The following is an 18,223-nucleotide window of genomic DNA, read 5'->3' as shown; positions in this document are numbered from 1 at the left end:
GGCTCTCCTGGACTCCCGCTTAACAGAGCTGAGTGGGAGGTGAAGGCGTTCCCAGGGCATGGAGCTGGGGAGGGCTGGACCCGAGATTCCAAGCAGGCAGCCCGAGCCCTGCACTGTGCTCCAGCGGGGCTGGAGGTACGCGTGTTTGTGCACACACAATTGCATGTGTGAGTGCGAAATGCAAGTAACAGAGGGACCCCAAATCACTAGCTTCCACACGGGAGAAATTTATTCCCCTCCCAGGTAAGGGGACCCTGAGGTAGGCAGAGCTTTCTGTCGGCAGCGAGCTAGGCCCCTCTGGCCGTGCGGCCCTGATGCCTGGTCCTGCCTCACGGTGCAAAGTGGCTGCTGAGCTCCGCTCGTCACTTCAGCCAACAGGAAGGAGGAAGGGGAAGGAGAAGGACGCGACCCCTCCACCTGAGGCATTTGCCTCGAGACCCCAGCTAGGCGTTGTGGGTTTTTTTACTGAGGGAAAGGAGAGAAGAGTTAGCGGAGGCCTCCTGTGCCTGCTGGGGTGAACATGGCAGGCCGGGCAGCACTCTGGGCTTCCTGGCGCATGGAGTGTAGAACTGGTGGGATCCAGGGGTTCTTGAAGTCTCGCTCTGTACTCCTCAGAAGGGGAAACTGAGACCCAAGTGAGTGGCTGAGCTGTGACCCAGGCTGGGCCTCTGCCTGCCGTCCCAGGGCTGTGGTGAAGGCAGAGCCTGGAGCAGTCACCAGCCCTTCCAGACGAGCCCTGGCGGACCTCCCAGAACGGGCCATCTACCTGCCCCCCTCTGCTACCCAGTCCTGCTTCTGCAGGAAGCCGCAGGCCCATTCCTCCCCCTCCCTGGCACAGGGTGGCCTGTCTGCCACCCCCAGGCCCCTCCATGACACCCATCAGGCTTCGGGCCTGGGGGCTGGAATCGAGAGTGCTGCCAGGATGAGGCTGGAAAAGTTCCATCTCATCTACTCCTCTCCTCTCATCAACTCCACACGCCTCCTGCTCTGGCCCGCAGCCCCCCAGGCCTGTCTCTCCTAGGGGCGAATACAGCCTCCCTCCAAAGCCTCTTCCCTCCGGACGGTGGGGAGGCCGCCCTGGGGAAGGGCAGGGCAGGCCCATGTGGTCACTAGCAGATGGAGGGATTCCCATGGCAGAAAGTAAAGGGTGAGGATTGGTTGTGGGGCCCCCAGGCATGTGGTGGGTGTCATCTCTGCCTGGCTGGGCTGGTGGGCACCCCCACCCCCATGAGGGCTGCAGGTCCTGGGGCATGGTGGCCAAGGCCTGGACCTGGTGCCAGCGTGCTGCCGTTCTGACGCTCACAGGAACAGAGGAAGCAACCGGGCGGGGGGGCCTGTGATGCTGGATCACCCAAGACACTCCGAATTCATTCTCCAAAGCTGGCACAGGGGCAGGAGGGGCAGGTACCAGATAGAGTGCTGGCCGGGCTGGGGGTGAGTCATGTGGGCTCGGGGTAGGGAGAGGCCGTGGGTCAAGGTCTCTTGGGGCTGGGAAGGGCTGTGGTCAGGGTCTCCGGGGGTGAGGAGGGACCGTGGTCAGGGTCTCTCAGAGGTGGGGAGGGCTGTGGTCAGGGTCTCTCAGGTGGGGAGGGACCGTGGTCAGGGTCTCTCAGGTGGGGAGGGGCTGTGGTCAGGGTCTCTCAGGTGGGGAGGGGCTGTGGTCAGGGTCTCTCAGAGGTGGGGAGGGGCTGTGGTCAGGGTCTCTCAGGTGGGGAGGGCCGTGGTCAGGGTCTCTCAGAGGTGGGGAGGGCCGTGGTCAGGGTCTCTCAGGTGGGGAGGGGCTGTGGTCAGGGTCTCTCAGAGGTGGGGAGGGCTGTGGTCAGGGTCTCTCAGGTGGGGAGGGGCTGTGGTCAGGGTCTCTCAGGTGGGGAGGGCCGTGGTCAGGGTCTCCCGGGGGTGAAGAGGGCCGTGAGTCAGGGTCTCCCAAGGGTGGGGAGGGCTGTGGTCAGGGTCTCCTGGGGTGGATCAGGGTCTCCCAGCCTCTATTGCACCAAGACCGGCGAGGAGGGTGGGCAGGAGGGTGGGCAGGAGGGCCGTGCCCACAGTTTTGGAGCTGTCCCGGGGGCTGTCTGCTCCCTTGCCCAGTGGGTCCTGGACTTGGGAGCTCTGCCAGGGCGGGACGTTGCACAGGCTGGACTGGCAGCAGGTCATGGTCATCTGGGTCCCCTCGACCGTCTTGGTGAAGGGCTGGCAGCTGTCTGCACACCAGGTGGAGTGGGTGGTCAGGAGGCCTGACTCTGGGGAGGGGAGTGGGGAACAGGGGCTGAGGCCGGGCAGGGCCTCCGAGGTGGCTCTGCAGGGCTCTGTTAGGGCCCTTGGCTTTCCCACCGCCTGGGGGTGCGTGTGCTGGGGCTCCACGCCCACTTACCAGTGTTCCCGTGGGCAATGAGGGTGGTGCAGGTCTGGCCATGCCAGCAGTTCTGTGTCAGGTTACAGCGCTCGTCCCTGGGCAGGGACTGGCAGGTGTAGCACCGCAGCAGCACTGTGGACGAGCCGGGCTCAGGCCAAGGCTGGGTCCCCCGGGGTCTCCTCCCACACCCCTGTCCACCTCCTCGTTCTCAGCTGTGTCCCCAAAGCCTAGCCTGCTGAGACTCCGGTACCTACTGCTGAGACGGGCTGGTGACCCCAGCTTGGCCCTGGGAGCTATGCTATGTGCGTGAGCCTGTGTGTTCAGGGATGAGGGATGTCGGGCCAGGAAGAGTGAACTTCCTGTCATCACTCAGCTCCTGTGACAGTCCTGCCCAGGCTCCTGCTGTGGGACAGAAGACCTGGCAGTGAGTCTGACTCAGTCCTGCCTTCGGGAGCACCGGGCCTGGCAGAAGAGGACCTCACGGTGGGCACCTCGTGGGTGTGTGGGTTGGGGCTTGGGCTGAGGGCAGGCCTGGGGGCCCTGGGGGCCCTGGGGGTGGGGGGAGGGCTGGGTGTGGTGGGGCGTGCTGGGAGCCCCGGCTCGAGGGTCCAGCAGTGGGTTGGATGCGGCAATTTGCTCTGCTTTGTTCTTCGGATGGGAGAGAGCAGAGGGTGGCCCCACTGTGTAGGGGGTTAAGGGGCCTGTGGGTGGGCGCTGAGGGTGGGCCTTCACTAGCCCCACCCTGCTCTGCTTTCAGCGCTTCCCTGGCTCCCCAGCCTGCAGTGGCCAGTCCAGCCCTCCCCTGCACAGGGCGGCCTGCCCTGCTGCTCTCTCTGCCCCACCAATCTGAACCCAACCCTGGGGCCCCTGCACCTGCTGTCTCTACCCTGGGCCCCACTGAGCCCTTCTCTGCCTGGTGAACTCCTGTTTATCCTCTGTATCCTGACACCACTCACCCTCCCAGCTGATGGCTTCTTCCCCTGTTCCCAACTCCGGAAGGCAACTGAGTGTCATGGTGACTGGGAGAAGTGAGGGGGGCGCTGAGTGTTACCCACTCTGCTGGAGGCAAGCTCACAGCAGGGCTTTGGCCTGTTGGCTTCCACCACAGCCCCGCCCAGAATGCTCCAGGCAGAGCAGGGCCGTGGGGTTGGGTGGCCGTACCTCTGTCCCTGCCACCAGGGAGCCTGTTGGTCTCCTCTTCCGCCTCGTCCTCATCTTCCTCGTCGTAACTGTCTGGCCTGTAGTCCTCCTCCTCCTCCTCCTCCTCCTCCTTCTGCTGTGCCTGCCCTCTCCCTGGCCGTGCAAAAATGCTTGTAAGCGTCAGCTACCCAGATACTGGGGATACCGGCTCTGGGCAAGTGTCGCTCCCCCCGACTCCTTGGCCCCCCCACCTCCTCAGGCCCCAGGGCAGCCTACCTGGCGTCACCTCTGGCCCCCACACGCCCTGCTCACTGTCCTGCAGCCAAGTGTGCCCTGGCATTGGCGTTACAACAGCAGCTGCTGTGGGCTGGTGCTTTATGATAGCCCCTCCTCACACCCCACGTAAATAGGGCCACGGATGTTTGGGGACTCTCGGGGGCCCAGGCCAGCTTCCATCCATGCCCCTCTGGCCTGGGGGCTCCAGCCTCATCCCCTCCTTCTCCCTAAGCCCCTGCTGGGGGTCCCTGTGCTCCGGGACTGCACCCGCTGCCCCCCACCACAGGGTTACCCTTTGCTCCGTACCTGGCCGCCCACATAGCAGCAGGACAAGCAGGACAGGTCCGAGCGCCTTCATCTCGCCGGACGCTGCTGTGTCCCTGACTCTGAGTCCTTGAGTGGGGCTCTGGAGCTGCAGTAAGTGGGATGAAGGGCATTGCCGGGGGCTCCCCAGTGGCCCCCACCAGCTCCAGCCTCAAACAATGGGCCTCACACTGGTCCTCAGCTCCAGGCGCCAGGCCAGGGACTGTCGTTTCCCTCCAGGACCTCTGGGGCCGGAGGGGAAGGAGAAGTCATTGTGGTTGGCCTTGGAGCGTCCTGTGCACCTGAGCTGCGGCGGCTGAATATGGTGCTGGCCGCAGGAGCTGCTGGCCCTGCCCTGGCTTGCTGCTCAGTGCCTTGGCCCTGCAGGGCAGGACAGGGAGTCTCGCCTCGGATTGGGCCATGCCTGACACCCCCAACCCCATGTCTGGGCCCCACAGCCACAGGAGCTTGGGTCACAGACCCTCTATTTGCTGATCACTGGCCAAGCATCTTCATTCCAGAGCCAGCATCCCACCCAGGCCCCTTTAAGAGTGTTTAAATAAAAACACAGTCAATGCCCTCAAGCTAAGCCTGTGCGTTCACCTCCTCCTCACCCCACTCTGCAGTGTGCTTGCTGGGCCCGAGGCCTCCCGGCTGCCCCTCACTTCCACTTCCAGCTTTTGCCCCTGCTGTTCCCTCTGTCTGCAGTGCTCTTCCTGCTTGCGTCCTGTGGAGAGCTTTCCAGAGCTGCTGAGCCTGCTCCCTCGGCCTCCAGCTGGGAAAGCCATCAGCCTCACCTGCCTTCTGGCCTTGTGTGAGAGACGGCTGCTCTGGGAGAGGCTTGGCACCCCCAGGCCTCTCCCTGAACCAACCCCCTCCACCAAAGCGGATGCAGAGCCCCTAGGGGATGATGCAGAGGGTAGAGTCCAGGCTCTGCGCCGCCCCTCTCCCCAGTGCAGCAGAGGGGTGGGGCAGCGGCCAGGGTTGGACGGGAGCCCGGAGCCAGGGTCAAGCCTGAACATCTGTGTGCTTTGGAGCTTGGGCCATCCACACCCCTCTGGCCTGCGGACTCCAGCCTCATTCCCTCCTTCTCCCTAAGCCCCTGCTGGGGGTCCCTGGAGGTTCCTGTGCTCCAGGACTGCGCTTGCCTTCTGAGACCTCAGTTTCCCCGACTTTCAACGGGTGGGGTGTGGCATTTTCTGGCCGGCCACCTGTAACGGAGGTTGAGTTGGTTCTGGAATGAGCTGCCTGGGTTTAAGACCGGGTTCTTCCTTCCCCCGGCTCTGGGTCCTGGACTGGCCCCTTGGGTTTCCCCGGCTTCAGCTCCTTCATGAGACGACGAGGTGACTTGCTGGGCTTAGGACAGCGCCTGCGGCTGGGAACGCCTGTCTCTGATGTCTCAGCCACCGAGTCAGACATCTCTCATTCATTCATCTCGAACCTGTCGTTCTTTCCACTCTACGGGCACCCACCCAGCGCCCAGCCCTTCCCAGTCCAAGGCTGCAAGACCACTTTCCAAGCCAGGGTCGCCCATAACGGTGCTCATGCGGACACACCCCGCAGGCCCCATTCTCTTCATACCTGGTGCCCAGCCCCGCCTGTCTGCCTGTGGTCTCACCTCAACCTGCTTCCCAGCACCTTCTTGCTCTCGGCCCACCTATATCCCACTGCCCCGACTCCCTATGGACTCACCTCCCCGCGGACCCGCCTCCCCTGCGCCCTTATCCAGCCACCACTCGCCCTCTCCCTGCTTTCCCCAAGGTCCGCCCCGCCTCCCTGTCGCTCCACCTCCCCACGCCCCGCCTCCCTGGTGCCCCGCCTCCCTGTCGCTCCACCTCCCCACGCCCCGCCTCCCTGGTGCCCCGCCTCCCTGTCGCTCCACCTCCCCACGCCCCGCCTCCCTGGTGCCCCGCCTCCCTGTCGCTCCACCTCCCCACGCCCCGCCTCCCTGGTGCCCCGCCTCCCTGTCGCTCCACCTCCCCATGCCCCGCCTGCCCCCACCTCCCAATTGCCTCTTTTCCCCATCGCTCCACCTCCCCCGCGCCCCGCCTCCCTGGTGCCCCGCCTCCCCATCGCCCCGCCTTTCTGGCGCCCCGCCTCCCCACACTCCGCCTCCCCATTGCCCCGCCCCACGCCCCGCCTCCTTGTCACCCCGCCTCCCCCACGCCCCGCCTCCCTGCGCCCCGCCCCGGCTCCCACTACAGGCCCTGGGATCTACTGCCGCAGGAGCTGCTCCTAGGAAGGGCGCTACTGGAGCGCTCAGGACTCTGTTAGGGAGCAGGGAGTCTCCACCTGCCGCCTCCCCTCTCCAGGGGCCCAGGCCCTTGCACGTTGCCTCCCTCTGGGCCCAGCGCCTCTTCAGCCCAGGTGCAGACTGCCCAGCCCAGGCCAGGGCTTATTGCGGAATCACCTAAGGACAATCAGAGCACATTTGATTCGCAGATTGAGTTAAATTTAGTGCTCGCCGCTGAGAGGCTGTTCCCTCCGTCCTGCCCGGGAAAGGCTGCTGGGTCTGATCCAGCCCCTACAGGAGCTGCCGCTTGGGATGGGGCACGGGTGTGAAGGAGGACCCACAAATGGCAGACACCTGGTCCCCCAGCACTGCCCCCAGCCGACAGGTGGGTGTGGCAGGCTCTGTATGTGGAGCCGACCCCTCATCCCACCCAGGCACCGCCTCCCTCAAGCCCCCAGGACAGGGTCGTGACCTTTCAGACACTCCAGGGTGAAGATATGACCCCTGAGACCTTCAGGGCAGGGCGGTGGTCCCCCAGAGCCAGGGCTAAGGGCTGGTGGTCCTCAGGGCAGCTGCCATGGCCCATTTTAGAGCCTGCACCTGCGCCCCTGGGCTCGACCACCTTTCCCGGCCCGGGCCTCCTCCCTGAGCCGTGCCCACACCCCGAGGTGCCCTTTAAGGGCAGCTCGGTCACCCCAGCTCCCAGCCTGAAGACCCCAGTGCCGTGGGGCCTGGACTTGCCTGCTCTGCGGCTGGGCCGGGCTGGCTCTTGGGGCTGGCCCTTCTGACACAGCTGCTCTCTGGGCCTCCTCCCAGGTGGGGCCTGCATGAGTCACATGTCTGTTTCTGGCAGCAGCAGCCTTGGGCTCAGACTTTGGTGCTGGTTGTGGACAGGGGATGCCCAGCCATCCACACTCCCTCCTGCTTGGGTGACATGGAAGGGGTGGGCTCAGTGGGCAGGGTCCCTGCTGGCATCATGCCCAGGTGGGGCCATGGGCTCTGCTGTCCTGGGGGGCTGTGTGGCCCCGTCCTGGGCCTGGGCTCCTATCCGGTATGCCCTTCCCCGTGTTGACACCAGCTGGAGTCAGATCCAGGGCTGTGCGCCGCCGTCTCCAGCAGGCAGCTGGCTGGTGATTGGGGTTCGAATCAGGAGGCATCGGGAGGGAGGAGGTCACCTTGAGGCTGGGCCTAAGCGAGCAGAGTTTTTCTATAAGGAAGGGTGGGAAACGTTTCCGACGGAGGGGCGAGTGTCCGGCGTCCATACCAGCAGGGCAGACCTTTTGGGGCGGATGTGGGCTGCAGAGGCGCTGGCCCTTGCTACCGCTTTCCCTGCCCTGGGCTCCTTCTCGCCCTCTCTGCAGCCAGTCCTCTCCTGTCCCACTGAACCTGAGTCTGGCCGAGGGAGGGGCTTGTTTTTCAGGGCAGAGTCCGGACCTTCCTCCCCCGGGTGGGCAGTGAGGGGCCTCTCCTGGGGTTGCTCTGCTTCCACCTGTTTGTTGTTGTTGTTGAGACAGAGTCTTGCTCTGTCACTCAGGCTGGAGTGCAGTGATGTAGTCTTTGCTCCCTACAGCCTCTGCCTCCTGGGTTCAAGTGATTCTCCTGCTTCAGCTTCCTGAGTAGCTGGGATTACAGGTTTGTGCCACTACGCCCAGCTAATTTTTGTATTTTTAGTAGAGACAGAGTTTCCCCATGTTGGCTAGGCTGGTCTTGAGCTCCCAACTTCAGGTGATCCACCCACCTCGGCTTCCCAGAGTGTTGGGATTACAGGCCTGAGCCACTGCGCCTGGCACTCTCTGAATCTGATGACCCCACAGTGCCAGGCTGGGCAGGCTGCCCACCATGCACACCGAGGCACAAACCTTTTTTCTTTCCTGGAATCTAGCCCTCAGAGGTAGCTGTGGGTGGGTGGGCCAGGGGAAGGAGCTCCCATGGGTCCTGCAGTTCCCATGCACCCCTAGAACCCATGAGGGAAACACACCCTGGTTCCAGAAGCTCCTTCATCAGCTCATTCACATGTGGTTCACTTGGGTACCCGCCCTGGCCTCCCAGCTCCCCTCTGCGCTGCTCCACACCCGGAACCCTCCATGCTCAGTTTCCTTAGACAGCCCCACCAAGGTAACCCTGCAGTCTCCCTTCCCTCGCTCTTCCAAAGGGGTCCCTCTTGTCTCGCACTTGTGAGAGTGACTGACCTCCATCTAGCTCCGCTCAACACAGCTTCAGACAGTCCTCCAAGCTCCGACCCCGCTGCCTCCTGCTGCTGTCTGTCTTTGATTTCTAGAGCAGGGCCTGGGCACCATCCTCTCCGGAGACCCTTCTCCATGAAAGGCCTCCTGTTCCCACCCCTGGCTTGGCGCCCTCGGCCTGGCTGAGGGATTCCAGGCTTGACTTTAACATCCCCCCGTGGCCGTACTGGCTTCCCCTCTTGGAAAAATGCGAGAGCAAGGGACCCACTGTTCCCATCATTTATTTTATCCGTTTAGAATCAACGTCCTTCGCACTGAGATTGTTAAAATGTTAGAAACGATGTAACAATTTCACAATATTAAGAGACTAAAAATAATGATGCGGGCATACTTTGCAGCTGTATGACAGTGAAGAAACTCTTTACATCCTAATCAGGAAAACAGGAAGCGGAGGAAGCAGAGGACGCTGCTTTCTGCAGGAACAGGAGAAGGCAGGACCCGCACCGCCGCTGTGTGTTCCCGTGGAGACTGTGCCCGCTGGGCCTGACTTCTGCCAGGGTCCGTGTCTGGCTTCTCATCTGCAGGGTAGTGCCTTCTGCTCTGGCTGACCGGCCCCCCACCCCACCACCCAGCAGAGGCCTGGGAACCAGAGGCCTGGGGCCCTGCAGTCCCTGGAAGGCAGGAAGCTGATGGCCGAGCTCAGGCGGGATCTGTGTGTGTGTGGGTGAGCGGCAGGCACTGGCCGCAGCGGCGGGTGAGGGTGCGTGGAGGGAGAAGCCAGAGAGGGTAGAAGCCAGAGGCAGGCAGGAACCCCTCCTGGGCTATGGCATGGACCCCAGCCTTGGGGGAGGCACAGGGCCCCTGGCAGCCTCTGCACATCAGAACCACGTTACGGGAACATCCCACTCAGATTCCTGGCAGGCGTGGATGCAGAACTTACAGTGTCTTCCACAGTGGCCCCACTGGAGGGGCAGGGGAGAGGAGAGGAGGTTAGGTGGGAACCAGGGAGGATGGGGGAGGAGGCCACGGGAGGAGGTCTTAGGCGGGGTCTCCCTCTGTCCACGGGTGGTGATGGGCAGCTGATCCTGCACCAGAGGTGGCCCTGATGACCCTGGGGATGCAGGCCCTCCGGGGTCACCGCAATGGCTTCTCACAGCTGGTCCCGTGGGTCCCACTGGGTCTGGGGTGTGAGGTGGGTGAGGGTGGTCCTCTGCATGTCAGGACCATGTCATGGGGATGTCCCCGTGCTGGCAGGGCCACCTGAGCTTCTGTTCCTGAGTGGGCTTGGGTGGAGGGTGGATGGAGGGCCCCAGCCCCCAGCCCCACCCAGCCCTCCAGGAAAAGCAATGGCCACCAGCAGCCTCTCTTCCTCTCCACTGTCTGGGGTTCAGCCTGGGCCTCCTGCCCCCACCTACCTGCCCCTCTGCAGCCTGACTTATGAAGCTCTGTGTTTAGCCCCAGGGCACAGCCCTCCTGTCTCAGCCGGAGTCTGTGGCTGCCAGAGCCCGGGGCTCTAAGCCCCTCTTGAGCTCACACAGCAGTGCAGGGTGGGATCTCACAGGGAGAGCTGGATGGGGCTTCCGAACCGCGGTGTCCTGGATGCACTTCCTGTCATCTCTGACCCCGTGACAGAGGCCTCACCTTCTCTGCTGCATCAGGCAGGGGCCCCGGCTGTCCCTCCCTCTCTCCAGGGAAGTAGGCTGTGTCGGCCGCCTTTACTTCCAGACTCCATGGATCAGACAACACCTGCTTGTGGTGGGCTGCCCCGCGGCACGCCCCCCTGGAGCCCAGTGTCCCTCAGTGCAAACTGAGGCACAGGGCTGGCCGGAGAAGGCCCGGAGCGGGACGGGAAGGGACTGCTGCACCCTTGACAGATGAGGGAAACTGTTTGTGTGTTTTCTGCTTATTGGTCGGGAGAAAAACACATTTTCCAGATCACTAGCCCTGGGTACCAAGAGCCAGCATAGACCTGTGGTTAAATGGCCTCCTGATGGTCACTGTGATTCCTCAGGTCCCATTTTCCATTCACCAGAGGGTGGTGAGTCGGGAGCAAGGGGATGGGTCCTGCGCCTCGTGTCCCTGGCCGTGGTGCTGATGGTCAGCCCCGGTGTGGCCTCGCTAGTGGTGACGTCCAGCAGATCCTTCCTCCAGGATCGGGGAGCCCGTAAGACGACCCTGCAAGCTAGGGGTGTAGGCACTGTACCTTGGGACTGGGATGTCACCACGGGTGAGGTTCCAGTCCCACTGAGCTTGAGGGCAGAACTGGGTCACAACTCTGTCACCTCACCCTCACACGTCCCAACCACACTGCAAAAGCCCTGGGCAGCCAGGGTGCCCAGAAAAAGCAGTGATGGCCTGGAGCCCTTGCCAGACTCCCTGAGAGCTCAGTGCTTTCCTCCCTCAGCTGCCGGCTCCTCAGAGAAATGGCAGTAGCCCCGTGCAGGAGGCCGGGGGGATATTGGGGCCTGTGAACTGGCCCCGGCCCCAAGGAATGCGGCAGAGATGCTGGCTGGGCCTCCGTCCCCAGCTGGGGGCCTCTGTGCTCTGCACCTGGCTTAAGGCCTCCTTCCTTGTTAGCTGCCCCTCTCGGCTCCACCTGGCCACTGTGAATTCCAGGCTTTTGTCACCAAGGTGAGCCAATTGTTCGAGCCCCTGACAGCTGCTAGAGCTGTCCCTTTGAATATGAGGTCTCTGCTGAGGGTGTCCAGACCAGCATGTGAGCTCAATCCAAAATGACGCCCTCCCCAGCTCCACTCCTATCCACCAGATGTTTGCTGATAGAAAATAACAAACTCTCGTGAATCTTTTGCCCAGGTAGCCTTCTTTCAGGTTTTTGTTTTTGTTTTTGTTTTTTTTTTGAGATGGAGTTTTGCTCTTGTTGCCCAGGCTGGAGTGCAATGGTGCGATCTTGGCTCACTGCAGCTGCCGCCTCCCCGGTTCAAGCGATTCTCCTGCCTCAGCCTACCAACTAGCTGGGGGTACAGGGATGCACCGCCATGACAGGCTAATTTTTTTGTCTTTTTAGTAGAAACAGGGTTTCACCATGTTAGCCAGGCTGGTCTCAAACTCCTGACCTCAGGTGATCCACCTGGCTTGGCCTCCCAAAGTGCTGGGATTACAGGCATGAGCCACCGCACCTGGCCTCCTTTCAGGTCTGAATATGCTTAGTCCCCTGGGGCACGCGTGACATTCTGACTGCAGTCAGAAGTAAGATGGCGGTCTGGGTAGCGGGGAGCTGGGAGGGTCATGGGTGCGACCAGATTCTTCCTGCCCTGTCTCGGAGGTGCAGTGGGTGCAGGGTGCTAGACAGGGCAGGTGCAGCCTCTTCAGATGCGGATGCATTGGCTGAAGGCAGGCTGGGCTTCAGGAGACTCTGGGTCCTCTGCTCTTCTCCGCCACTCCCGGCCGACGCTCTTTCACACCACGCTCCTGCTGGGGTGGAGCTCGGCTGATCTGCACAGGGCGTTCTGGGGGCTCACACGTGGTGCCGGCTCTGGCTCTCTCAGCGATACCGGCAAGAACAGAAGGTCCTTTAGCTACAGGACAGGAAGGCCCAGCTTCCAGGCTGCCTCTTGAGGCAGGTTTAGCACTTCAAGTTTGCCATTCTCTTTCTCTAAGTTCCCAGGGCTGTTGGGAGCAGCTGCCTCATCCACAGATTTTGGGTTCCACTTGGAGCTCCTTCCATGAGCACTCTTTAGCCACAGCCCCCACGTCCCATGGTTAGCCACGGTCCCTCGCACCACTGCTGCCTGCATTTCCTGGGCCCTGAAATTATTTCACCAGCCAGAGCTGCAGGTTGAAGCTGGGAGCCCAGACGCTCCTGCGGGGACGGCCATGGCTTCCCAGGCAGTTCCTCAGAGTGCCGGGACCCCACCCAGGTGTCTCGTGGGGCTGCAGGGGAGGGCACAGGGCCTGGTCTTCCCAAATTGGACTTAAAAAGGACTAGCTGTGCTTCTGTCACCGCACCGGCCTCCTTTCAGGTTTGAATATGCTTGTTGAGCTTTCATGTAAAGTTTTCTTTGAGGAAAGAGTACTGTGGGTAGCAGAACGCCTGAAGCAAGATGGAAGGGACACTCCCATCGGGTAATGACATGGCTCTTCTCACTAAGCACGTCGCAGGCTCCACGTTACTTTTGCTATTGACGATGGAAAGAGCAAACTCTGCCAGAGATTTAAAGAGTTTCCTTCTGCGTCTACGCGAGCGAGCCGCCGCGGCTTGGGAAACTCAGCCTCAAGAGGTCCTGGGAAAGTGGCCACTGGGTTACAGTTTGGTTTTATGCATTTCAGAGTGACAAGAATTGCAGGTAAAATAATGCATCAGTGCATGGTGGGGGGTGGTACATATTCGTTTGGTCTGAAAAGGTGGGACATCTGGAAGCTGGGGCTTACAAATCTTAGTGGGCTGAGGATTCTTTAGTTTTCAATTGACTGAGAGAGCTGAGCTTTGCCTAAACAGTTGGAGTCAGTAGAATGGAACAGGTAAGGTAAGGTAAGGGGGTCTACTGTCTGCTGTGCAATGCCAATGCCATGCCAGAGTTAGGCTGAAAAGGGAGCCCCAAGCCTGGGCACGGTGGCTCACACCTGTCATCCCAGCACTTTGGGAGGCCGAGGTGGCTGGATCACCTGAGGTCGGGAGTTTGAGACCAGCCTGGCCAACATGGGGAAAGTTTGTCTCTACTAAAAATGCAAAAATTAGCTGGGCATGGTGGCGCACACCTGTAATTCCAGCTACACAGGAGGCTGAAGTGGGAGAATTGCTTGAACCCAGGGGGCAGAGGCTGCGGTGAGCTGAGATTGCACCACTGCACTCCAGCCTGGGTGATAGAGCAAGATCCTATCTCAAAAAAAAAAAAAAAAAAAAAAAAAAGATGGGGGGAGCCCCAGTATACTGGGTCAAAAGGCCTGTTTAATATGATTTTATGACTTGTAAGCATGAATTTCCCGGGGCCCCCTAGAAAGGAATTTGAGCCGGGAGAAAAAGTCAGTGCTCCGTCCTCACTCCCTTTGGAGTTCTCTTCCTACCTAAACCTTTCCCTCATAGTACTGGGTGGATTGCTCAGCCTTTGGCTACCAACTGGAGAAAATGGGATTCGAGGTAACATCATTCCCGGTAAGAAAAGTGTGTGGTCTAATGTAACGGGAAGTCTCAAGGTAGGGCCAGCGCAGGGATGGTTAACCGAGTGGCTCAGCAGCAGAAGGCTCAGGGCTTCCCCACCTCCTCACCCCGCAGCATGCAGTCGCCAGGACGGCTTCCCTGATGCTCGCAGAATGGCTGCTGCAGTTCCAGGCATTGGAGACAAACCCAACAGCCCAAAGAAGGAAGAACCCACCTTCCCAAGCCAAGATGTTTGTTGTTTGTTTTTAGGTATAATATACCTATAGAATCCAGCTTGATGCACTTTTGCAAATTGGAAATATCCACGGAATCAGCCTGTAGACCAGGAAACCATCTATTAACAGCACCCGGGAGGTGCTCTCATCCTCTCCTCCAGCCACCACCAACCTTGAGCTTCCTGAGTTTTCATATCACAGAGTAGTTGGGCGCATCTTACATACAAGTGCTCCTTGATGCATACATGGATGATGTCCCAGCAAACCCACTGCAAGTTGAAAATACGGTACGTCGCCGGGCGCGGTGGCTCAAGCCTGTAATCCCAGCACTTTGGGAGGCCGAGGCGGGTGGATCACGAGGTCAAGAGATCGAGACCATCCTGGTCAACATGGTGAAACCCTGTCTCTACTAAAAATACAAAACATTAGCTGGGCGTGGTGGCGCGTGCCTGTAATCCCAGCTTCTCAGGAGGCTGAGGCAGGAGAATTACCTGAACCCAGGAGGCGGAGGTTGCGGTGAGCCGAGATCGCGCCATTGCACTCCAGCCTGGGGAACAAGAGCGAAACTCCGTCTCAAAAAAAAAAAAAAAAAAGAAAATATGGTACGTCTTGTCTATCTCCATAACAGAGAGAGGTCATTTGTTTGCAGGAAATGATGTTTATGTCAGAACAGAGTGTTGCAGTGGAAACACGCGTGTTGTGGTAAACTCTGTGTGTTCAGGGAGGTAAAGGAAGACGAAGATGCTTAAAGGAAAGAATGAGGAGGAGCACACAGTTGTTTTGAGATACTTATCCCTGGCCACAAAGATCAATAGCGAGAGTCATGCTGAGGCTGGACGGCAGCCACGGGGCGGAGGTCCTTGCAGAAGCATTTTCTGCGTGAGGCTGGGTGGCTTTCGTGCGAGGTTGCGTTTTTTGCAGTCTTTTTTGCCATCGGGCGTGTACAAGCCTGAGAACCCACTCTTTATGGCCTTCCCTGGCTCTGTTTGTCAGGTAATGTGATTTTCTTAACACTCTACTTCGTTTTGATTGTGACAGCTTTCACAGTCGAAAATGTATTTAATACCCAGAGAAGCCTATGGCAAAGTCAAAAAAATCCCAAGTCAAGCGTTGTAAGCCGGGTGCTGTCCATGGTGGGAGCCTCTAGCAGGTGCTTTCTCCGCTGTGTCCCCTCCTGGAGGCTCTGAGGTCCGTCAGCACCGCTGTGGATCGTGCTGTCTGGTTCTTGCAGTGCTCCTGTGCCCACGCCAGAGGTACCTGTCCATCCCACAGGGATGGCCTTCAGAGAGTTCTCGGTTTTGGCTGTTTCAAATAGTGCTGCTGTGAACGTTCCTGCACAAGCGTCCTTGTTCATTTCTTTGGAAGCATTAAGGTATAATTTATGTAGAGCTTGCTCTGGTTTGGAGATTTGCCCCCTCCAAAGCCCATGTTGGAATTTAATAGCCGAGGCGGTGGTGTGAGGAGGGGGACATCCTTATGAGTGAGTTTAGTGCTGTTGTAAAACGGCTGAGCGGGTGGGCACCCCTCTTGGCCTTTCTGCCTTCTGCCATGTGAGGGTCCCGCCTTCCTCCCCTCTGGAGGACACAGTGTGCCGGGTGTCATCTTAGACAATGAGAGTGGCTTCACTGGACACCGAAACTGCTGTCACCTTGACTTCATACCTCCAGCTCCCAGGACAGTGAGCTAATCAATTTCTCTTTGTTATAAGTTACCCAGTCTCAGGTATGGTCAGAGCAGCACATATACCAGGCGTCCCCAAACTACAGCCTGCGGGCTGCATGCCGCCCCCTGAGGCCATTTATCCTGCCCCCCGCCGCACTTCAGGAAGGGGCACCTCTTTCATTGGTGGTCAGTTGGAGGAGCACAGTATGTGGCGGCCCTCCAACGGTCTGAGGGACAGTGAACTGGCCCCCTGTGTAAAACGTTTGGGGATGCCTGACATATACAGTAAGGCAGAGCTTAAATGTGCAACTCCTGAATGTGCACGTTGATGAAATGATAGCATCTACGTAACATACAGATGTGACACACTCATATAAAATAATGTGTCACGGCCACACATACTGAGATGCAGGACGTTCCAGAAACCCCAAAGGCTACCTTTTTGTCTGTTTTAAAATGTGCAAATGGAATCACGCAGTATGAAGTCCGGCTTCTTTTACTGAACCACGTGCATCTGAGTTTGTCCACCCTGCTGTGTGTGCCTGGAGTCCTCTCGCTGTCAGTGGCTCTGCTGTGCGCAGTGTTGCGGTGTGAGAATGCTGGCATCACTAGCCTTCTGAGCACCCCACTGTCGGGGGCGTGTGACTCGTGTCCAGTCCTGGCTGTTAGAAGAAGGCTGCTCCGAGCATCCTCCGCATGCGCTTTGGTGGACATAAGCCCTCATTTCTAGAGGGCAAACACCCGGAGCAGGACATGTGTGTGCTTAACTTTAGCAGGCACTGCCAAACGCTTTTCCAAAGTGGTTGTACCAAGTCCACAGGGTTTGTAAACGAGTTCTAGTTGCTCCACAGCCTTGCCAGTCCTTGGTATAGTCAGCCTTCTTGCTTCTAGCTGTGCTGCTGGGTGTGTAGTGGCACTTCCTTTGTGGTTTTAGTTTTCGTGTGTGGAAATTGACAGCCGGATTCTAAGATTTATGTGAAACCAACGGTATTAGTTAGCGTTCTTTAGAGGACAGAACTAATAGGATATCTACGTGTATCTATATCTGTTATCTATCTATCTATCTATCTATCTATCTATCTATCTATCTATCAATCATCACCATCTATCTATGTAAAGGGGAGTTTATTATGTAGTATTAACTCATAAGGTCCCACAATAGGCTGTCTGCAAGCTGAGGAACAAGGGAGCCACTCCCAGTCCCAAAGCTGAGGAACCTGGAGTCTGATGTTTGAGGACCGGAAGCGTCCAGCACAGGGGAGGTGTGGAGGCTGGGAGGCGAGGCCAGTCTAGTCTCTTCGTGTTCTTCTGCCTGCTTACATTCTAGCTGCACTGGCAGCCGATTAGATGGTGCCCGCCCAGACTGAGGGAGGATCCGCCTCTCCCAGCCCACTGACTCAAATGTGAATCTCCTTTGGCAACACCCTCACAGACACACCCAGGAACGATACTTTGCATCTTTCAATCCAATCATTTGACACTCAGTATTCACCATCACAGTTCCACCCCTTGTCAACTTGAACCCGTGCATATCTCCCGAGATCATACGTAATCTTCAAATAAAGACAATAAGGTCTTAATTATGCCTGACATAATACAGTTACCTGTCGTACAACGGGAAATGCACCAGTCCCCGACCCAAACACAATCACATAAAGTTAACAATCCTTAAATGCTGATATGAAGCCAGTGAATCTTATGTTGCATGATAAAGGAAAAGGGAAGTAAAATGAAGATGTTTTCTTTGTGCAAGTGTATACATGTGCAAACACGTTTTCAACCAAAGGAGGATGAAATAGTCCTGACAGTTACAGTCCTTGTTTCTGCGGCTGCTCACGTGGTCACAGCTGGTATTGATGACGACCTTCTTCTACTGCCCATTCTGTGTTCCCTCTGCCTTCAGCAAGCACCTCAGCAGGTCGTGGTGGTGGTGGTGTTTTTTTTTGTAGTGGATTGACCCACACGTCCATTCCAGAAGGGCCTGAGCCATTTGTAGTCCTGCCGGGATCGGGCTGTTGTGGTTTCCCGTTGACCTTAATCACGGGGCATGATAATACTAAGAGCTGCCCTAACGGACCTCCTGTAGTCCACACACGCTCTTCTGTACCCCGGTTGTGGAGTAGTAGGCTGATTTCAACACCGTACCTCACTTCCTAGCCTGGTGATTTGTAGGTAGGAGGAACCCAGCATGTCCAGGTGGCCACTTACCTTCCAGTTTAATGGGATCGTTGCTGTGTTTCCTGGTGGCGGCGTTCCTCCGTCTCGAACTGACACCTCTAGGCCAGCAGAACGTGATGTCTTGGAACAGAAAGCAACAATTTTGCTAGTGGACCACTAGGGGTGATGCTGAGCGGCGCCACGTCCACTTCCACCCCTTGATTCCTGGACCCGTGAATCCTGGCTACGGAGACACAGCACCACATACGGGACGCTGATTCAGAGCACACACAGCCTTCTGGAGAGCTCTGCCCCAGCCCTGCTAAGTATTGCCACCTCGTTACCCCCCATTCCACTGTTGTGTCAATCCGGCTGCTTCACGAGGCTGGTGAACACCAACCCTATGTTTGCGGCCTCTCAGCGCTCCGATCTGGTGGCTTGGGCCTGCACAGCCACCAAAAGTGTTGCTTCTTTCTCTGTCCTTAGCAGCAGCCTCTGCCCTGTTGACAGGCACATTCTCAGCCAGCCCCAAGTCAGCAACTGCCTCAGAGCAGAGGGGCTGTGGATTTCCAGGTCAGCTCTAAGTGG

At 58.7% G+C, this 18,223-nt stretch overlaps 1 protein-coding gene across 7 annotated transcripts; it reads right to left on the bottom strand.

Moving 5' to 3' along the window:
• Positions 1 to 211: 211 nt before the first annotated feature.
• Positions 212 to 6,459, bottom strand: GPIHBP1 (glycosylphosphatidylinositol anchored high density lipoprotein binding protein 1). Of its 7 annotated transcripts, none has more exons than XM_010329914.3 (6): positions 6,362 to 6,459; positions 4,684 to 5,280; positions 4,073 to 4,178; positions 3,512 to 3,643; positions 2,369 to 2,482; positions 212 to 2,237 (listed from the first exon to the last, which is right to left on the bottom strand). In XM_010329914.3, exons 2-6 carry the CDS (start codon positions 5,089 to 5,091, stop codon positions 1,966 to 1,968), a joined length of 1,032 nt encoding a protein of 343 aa, XP_010328216.3. In that variant the 5' UTR covers positions 5,092 to 5,280; positions 6,362 to 6,459; the 3' UTR covers positions 212 to 1,965. The 7 variants fall into 7 exon arrangements, with proteins under 7 accessions (XP_010328216.3, XP_010328215.3, XP_010328221.3 ...); XM_010329913.3 differs by lacking the exon at positions 6,362 to 6,459 and adding an exon at positions 5,762 to 5,786; XM_010329919.3 differs by lacking the exons at positions 4,684 to 5,280; positions 6,362 to 6,459 and adding an exon at positions 5,762 to 5,810.
• Between the last annotated feature and the right edge of the window lie 11,764 nt (positions 6,460 to 18,223).

Source organism: Saimiri boliviensis, chromosome 15 (assembly GCF_048565385.1).
Source record: "Saimiri boliviensis isolate mSaiBol1 chromosome 15, mSaiBol1.pri, whole genome shotgun sequence".
NCBI lineage: Eukaryota > Metazoa > Chordata > Mammalia > Primates > Cebidae > Saimiri > Saimiri boliviensis.
This window is presented reverse-complemented; position numbering and strand designations above follow the sequence as displayed.